This window comes from Puntigrus tetrazona, chromosome 22 (assembly GCF_018831695.1).
Source record: "Puntigrus tetrazona isolate hp1 chromosome 22, ASM1883169v1, whole genome shotgun sequence".
NCBI lineage: Eukaryota > Metazoa > Chordata > Actinopteri > Cypriniformes > Cyprinidae > Puntigrus > Puntigrus tetrazona.
This window is the reverse complement of record NC_056720.1, coordinates 13,635,330-13,642,166: the sequence shown is the minus strand read 5'-3', so window position 1 is coordinate 13,642,166 and position 6,837 is coordinate 13,635,330. Positions and strand designations below refer to the sequence as shown.

General features: G+C 35.1%; 1 protein-coding gene across 1 annotated transcript; it reads left to right on the top strand.

The window, feature by feature from the left end:
• The first annotated feature begins 210 nt into the window (after positions 1-210).
• On the top strand, positions 211-6,804 carry LOC122327143 (calpain-2 catalytic subunit-like). Its single transcript, XM_043222328.1, has 17 exons — positions 211-376; positions 1,128-1,208; positions 1,284-1,369; positions 2,055-2,129; positions 2,199-2,359; positions 2,432-2,601; positions 2,759-2,770; positions 3,024-3,232; positions 3,464-3,500; positions 3,620-3,685; positions 3,770-3,827; positions 3,965-4,029; positions 4,419-4,487; positions 4,655-4,733; positions 5,286-5,402; positions 5,494-5,552; positions 5,635-6,804. The coding sequence occupies exons 1-17, from the start codon at positions 359-361 to the stop codon at positions 5,656-5,658; spliced, it is 1,386 nt and encodes a 461-aa protein (XP_043078263.1). The 5' UTR covers positions 211-358; the 3' UTR covers positions 5,659-6,804.
• Positions 6,805-6,837: the final 33 nt, after the last annotated feature.

Sequence of the window (6,837 nt, the reverse complement as noted above, 5' to 3'; positions counted from 1 at the left end):
TTACCTAAAATTATTTATTATATATTATTGAAAATAATATAAAAAAAATGTCCCAAAACAAAAGCTATGGGGTTATCTGAAATGCTTGGTATAAAATCACTGCGGCAAACCAGAAATCACAGCACTAAAAGCACAATATGTTCATTCGACATGTCACATATCCATGACATACTTACCCGTGATGCTGAATTCTCCTGTATTTTGAAGGGTAAATGGCTCATATGAAGCTCTGTCTGGAGGCCTGACCCTTGAGGGTTTTGAAGATTTCACTGGAGGCATCTCTGAGAGCTATGACCTGAGCAAACCTCCTCCACACCTGTTTAAACTCATACAGAAAGCACTGACGCTTGGATCATTAATGGGTTGCTACATCGTTGTGAGTCACATTTCATTTCTCTTGGCTTTCTCTTCACACCATTTAGGAAAAAATAGTGGCTAACACTTTACATTAATGAATTATAAAGGGTTTATAAAGATTTATAAATTACAAATGCATTATAAATAACTGATAAGCAGTTATAAATGCATGAATATAAGGGTGTTTTTGATGCAATACCTGCCAAACAGTGAACCATTTTAACTCACATGCTATAAATGCTTTGCAAATATATTTATGAATACGTATTTCACTCAAAATTATAGCAGGACTGAAAGATGTTTTCTCATTTATATCTCATCACTCTTCTCAATTTCACATTTCTGGAAATGTTTCTTATCAGAATTTACTCTGTACCTTACCTTTGATTCCCCTCAAAGTTTCAGAATGACTATCCTCAGCATTGGTTAGAAACTGATCTATTTTATTCAAGATGAAGTTTTCATCTTAATTTTTTTTTTATTATGGGAGAAAAACCATAAAAGCACAACCATGACTTGATGAAACATTATTATTGAAAATGATATAACCTGTGAACCTTAATACAATAAACGATAAATAAATGATTTATAAATGTGAATAACATGTGAAAATGCACTTTAATGTAAAGTGAACATCTATGGAACAAAGTGAACATCTATTGTTACATAAAATAACAAAATAAAATAATAAATACTGTTTTGCTATCATGCTATGCATGTTCAATCCTGATCTTCTAATGCTTTTATCACAAAAAAATGTATGACAAAAGGCCAGTTCGCAGGAGACAGAAGCAAAGACAAGTCTGAAGCTGGTGAAGCTTCATGCCTACTCAGTCACCAGCGCAAAGGAGGTCAGTAAACGCCAGAGACACAGAATTTGATAGGAAAACCTGAAAGACCTCTAATGGCTGTCAACTTCCCTATAGGTTCATTCCAATGGTCGTCTGGTTCAGTTGGTGCGTATCAGGAACCCTTGGGGACGGGTGGAGTGGACGGGCCCTTGGAGTGACGAGTGAGTTTCCAAAGTGGTCGAATTGTAAAAGAAATTGTTACATCTCTGGACTTTTGTTGTTGTTTTTTGTCTCGAGCCACGTGTTATCTGTGCCCTGCCTTCCCTTTGTTTAATTGTGTGATTGTCTCCAGCTGCGTCTTGTTAATTTAGTTGATCCCTGTGTATTTAAGCCCTGTGTTTTGTGTTCACCTTGTCGGATCATCAACGTTACTACGTCTCAATGTTCAATGTTACAAGTTACTCTATGTTTTGTTCCCGAGCTCTTTTTCGTGGTTTTTGTTTTGCTTTTGTATATATTTTTGCCATTTTTGGAATTAAATCGATTTCAGTTTATTTTCGAGTCTTGAGCGCTCCTTTTCTCTCCCGTGAAACCACGGAAACGTGACAGAAATTGTGGGGGGATGATGTTTTATTGATGATGATGCATTATTTAGTTAATATTTAGTTAAACCTTGCATGGTTTAGGCCTGTCATGGATAAATAATGATGGCAATAAAACCACCAGTTGGTGGTCCCTGTTTTGATAAATGACTTTTTTATACGTTCAAATCAAATGATTCTGTCAAAATAAATGATTCAATTAGATTTTTGCTTTTTTTTTCAACACCCCCAAACCCTGAGTTTCCCTAAACAGATCTTACTCCTTCAACATCAGTCTGTAAAACATTACCAATGTCATTTTCAGTTCCAATGAGTGGACAACCGTCCAACCGGAGGAGAGAGCTAAACTGGTTTATTCTGCTGATGATGGAGAGTTCTGGTAAGAGAACTTTTTCATAACATATACTGTATGTTGAGGAATACTGACAAATCTTTCTTGTCCTGCCAGGATGGCATATTCAGACTACATACAGCATTTCTCGAAGTTGGAAATTTGCAATCAGACTCCAGATGCCCTTTCAAGTGACACTTTAAGCCACTGGAGCTTCACCCAGTTTGAAGGTGACTGGAAGGTGGGATCCACCGCAGGGGGCTGCATAAAGAACACAGGTAAGTGAAATCAATGTTTGATTAAAGGTTGTCTTTAACCACCATCTGACAGTTTTTTTTCCTTCTCTCTAGTTGCATTCTGCTCTAACCCTCAGTTTGTGATCAAGCTGGAGGAAGAAGATGATGATCCTCATGATGGAGAGATCGGCTGCACGATCCTAGTGGGTCTGATGCAGAAAGATTTTCGTAAAAACAGGCGTTTTAGACAAAACCCAAACACCATCGGTTTCTCTATCTATAAGGTAACTGGGTACACACAATCAGCAATACTGTTAGTATTTAAGATATATTTAAGATATTTTTTTTGTGCTGAAACAATAAGGGCATTGAACACTTGAATAACAATATTTTTATTATTGTGTGTGTGTGTGTGTGTGTGTGTGTGTGTGTGTGTTTTAGGTTCCAAATGAGGTATGATATCTGAATGGTTTGTACATGAAAGTAGATGACACCACCAATATAACTATTTATTTATGTTGTTTTATGCTAAGAAGCCCTTAAAGAGACATACAAATTATGCAAGATGAATTGAATTTGCAAGAATTCAATTGAATTGCAAGCGCACACAAAAGCTTTTAAAGATAATTTCTTTTCATTTAGTATTTTTCATCACCATGTCCACTTGGGGGCTCCTCCATTTCATCCATTTGCGTTCATGTTGCAGTTCAAGGGTCGCAGTAACATTCATCTCGGTCCTGACGTATTGCAGCATCAACGGTCCATTGCAAGTTCCAGCTACTCCGGCCACAGAGAGGTGAGCGAGCGCTTCAAACTGCCTCCGGGTGAATACGTCATTATCCCCTACACTTTTGAGGCAAATCGCAGCGGAAGCTTTGTACTGCGTGTGTTCACAGAGAAAGAGGCTGCTGCCAGGTCTGTCCAAAATGTTTTGTATATTTCAAATTAAAATAATAATAAAAATAATATGTGATTATATAGGTAAAGTTTTAGACCACATGAAGATTCTGTTGCACTTGTTCTGTTCTGCCTAGAGTGGACCGTTACACTAAAACGTCTGTTTCTCAGACCAATAAATCATTACTGTACTTTTTGTATTTTTGTATTTGCACCCAAATGCATGATGGATGTTTCTCGACCCTGCAGCCTCGTGGACACGGATATCAGTGCAAATGTGAAAAAGGTGAATTTATCATTTATAAACAAATGTGTATTATTATTTATAAGAAAGATGTTTATCTAAATTTGGATATGTAAAAAAATCACAAATAATTGTTTAATAAGTTTTTTGTTTTTTCCCAGGAATACATTTCTGAGAATGATGTGGACCCACATTTTAAACAGTTTTTCAATCAGGTTGCTGGAAATGTAAGTAAGCTTTAAAGTAAGGCCGGTCATTTTCAGTTTGAGGTCATAATTATTATCACGCATGTTCTTGTCTTTACTCCGCAGGACTCAGAGGTGTCTGTGTTTGAACTGAAGCAGGTCCTAGACAGTGTTATCTCGAAACGTAGGAATACAATCTTTCCCCGTTTTTTGATTGACAACAGTTTTAGTCTTTGTATATATTGAAATGATGTGCTTAATTGAAATAGAAATTCTGTGCTTATCGTTCAAACTCATTCTGTTTTATGGCATGTTACACAGGAACCGATGTGAAGACGGATGGATTTAGTATGGAAACCTGTCGCCACATTATCAGTCTGCTAGATGTATCCTTACCTCACTGGATCATTTGATATACTAGATACTAGATGGATTATGGATGAATGCTGAGATTCAAAAACGCTTTTTAATCAACTCAATTTTAACCATAAACATTTACAACCCAACCCAAAGAAAGGACTCACCATAGAACATTTTCCACTTTGAAACAGTCCATTTTAAATGATCCTTGGTCCACAGGACATGACAACACTTTTGGACCATGTTTACATATGGCTTCTTTTTTTATGACAGATCTACAGTTGGCATCTTTAAATGGCACAGCAGGTTGTGTTTACTGACAGTGGTTCCTGGAAGTATTCCTGAGCCTATTTAGTTTAGATTAATTCCTAATTTAATCATCATTACCCTGTTATAACCCTTGACCTCAGTCCAGAGAGATGGCAACGGCAAACTCGGTCTTGTGGAGTTTCAAATACTATGGACAAAGATCCAGAAATATTTGGTATCATATATATATCTAGGTGTAAATTTAGGATAAATGAAAGTTTTCTTGTATTAGACAATAATTAGTACAGTACACTTTAACTAGTGTCCATCCCTACCCTACTCAATTTATTTAGCAGTGTATAATACTGAGTGCACTGTGTATTTTCTATTATTTCTCTGCAGGAGGCTTTTAAGAAGCATGATACAGACAACTCAGGCACTATGAGTTCCTATGAGATGAGAGATGCCGTGAAAGAAGCAGGTAATGAGTCTATGGCCCATTTCAAACTGTAATACTGTAAAATTACCAAAACGATTTTACTGGTGTAGGGCTCACTTGATTGACCAAAGGAAACTATCCAATGGCGAAGCTCTGCGTCTTTTCTGCAAAGATATTTAACAAGTGATTTGTTCAACATTTCCTTCATGTATGGTGCACTTGGACATTGGAATAGATTTTTTTAACAAGAGGATTAATAAAGAAAAAGTTAGTTGAGTTATGTTGTAGTTGCATTGGCAAGATTTTAGTCGTTTTTTTTAAGAGAGAATTGATCAAATGTTTCGAAAAATGTAGGTGTGTGTATTTTCCATCTCAGAAGATAAAAGTATCTAATGTTCTGTAAATCTGTAAATACAAAAATTTGCTGTTTACACTCGCAACAATTTTCCATCTTTTATCAGTATACCACCATTCACACATATTTTTTTCAAAATACTCTTTTTCAGTCTACAAAATTAGGACACATAGTCATTTATTTCTTTTAAAAGTGTTCATAATTAGTGTATTAATGGTTGGTTGTGTTTTTCTCCACAGGGTTCCAGCTGAACAACGAGGTTCTTCAGGTGATCATCTCACATTACGCCAATCAGCAGTACTCCATTGACTTCGATTCCTTCGTTGGCTGCCTGATTCACTTGGAAATGCTCTTCAGTACGTTTTGCTGAAGATTATTTATGTTTTAAAAAACCACAAATGCATTAATCAGGTACATTGATGATGATTTTATCTGTTCTCTTCACAGAAATATTTAAAACATTGAATAAGAAGGACACGGGGAAAATTGAGCTGGATATCCTGCAGGTGATGCAGTGTGAACGTGGATTAGGATTCTTCTACCTTCTCAATGTAGAGTTTACATTTACAGATGTTTCTTGTTTTGCAGTGGCTCTGCTTGGCACTCAGTTGAAAATCCACTCACCATAACTGCATCAGAAGTCAAATCTTCGAAGAAGATGCAGCAGACCTGAAATACTCAAGAGTAAAAACAACTCAAGGCGGGTATTATCTAAACTCGGAATGGCTTAAAACATTTTTTGGTGCTTATCTGCTGAAAATCAGTAAACTAAATATCTAAAATATATTACACTATTTCAGTGAAAACTAACATATAATCATGAATATTGTACTGAATATCATGGTATTTACATAGTATATGTATTAAATGTCCATTGCAAGTCTACTGAACCCAAGTGTGCAGAACCCAAAGCATTAATTCAGTTACAGACAATCATCTTTTTTTATGGTGAGGTACTTTAAAGGTGCATACTGCCACCTACTGCATTGGAGTAGATCATTTTTTTTGTATTTTTACAACCGCTACTTACTTTTTCAAAACTCTTCTCACAGCAAGAACGACATCAGTCTATGTGGGCTCAACTGCGAATCATTTATCATTGCTTTGCACAAAATGCATGTCAAACTTTCTCACTTCTGACACACACCACCAAAACCTTATTTACTACACAAGCGCATGTCTACATAATGCATTCATAACTGTTAAAAGTTCAAAACCTGGCACAGTACAAATTCAATAAGACAGAAATTTGCAACATTTCGACAGTAATGTCATACTGAAAAGCATTTTGAATGTAAAACTGAAGCAGTTGGGTTCACTATGGGTTAGTCTTTTACTGTAATGTAAACATGGTAATTTAAGCACATTTTAAATGTGAAATAAACTGTGTAAATGTATGCTTACGATTGTTTAAAAACTGAATTAATTATTTAATTAATTCATGACTCATCTAAATTCTACTAATATGTCCAAACAATAAGTAATGCTTTAATAACCTACATTTTCTAAAACACCTTTAATATCTTAATTCCTTCCTAATTCGATGATACTTTTCTTTTTTTCCTTTCTTATACCTATCAATATTCAGTATTATTAAATATTTTGTGTGCTAACTAAAGCATCTAAAGATCCTCAAATGCAATACTCTTTCATATATTTTTTTTTCTTTTATATTCAATTTATCATTTTATCATTTATCAATTTATCATACATACAAAATTATTATACAATCATTTAACAGTTTATTTACCCATTTAATTGGTTCATTAATTGATTAGTCATATATGTATA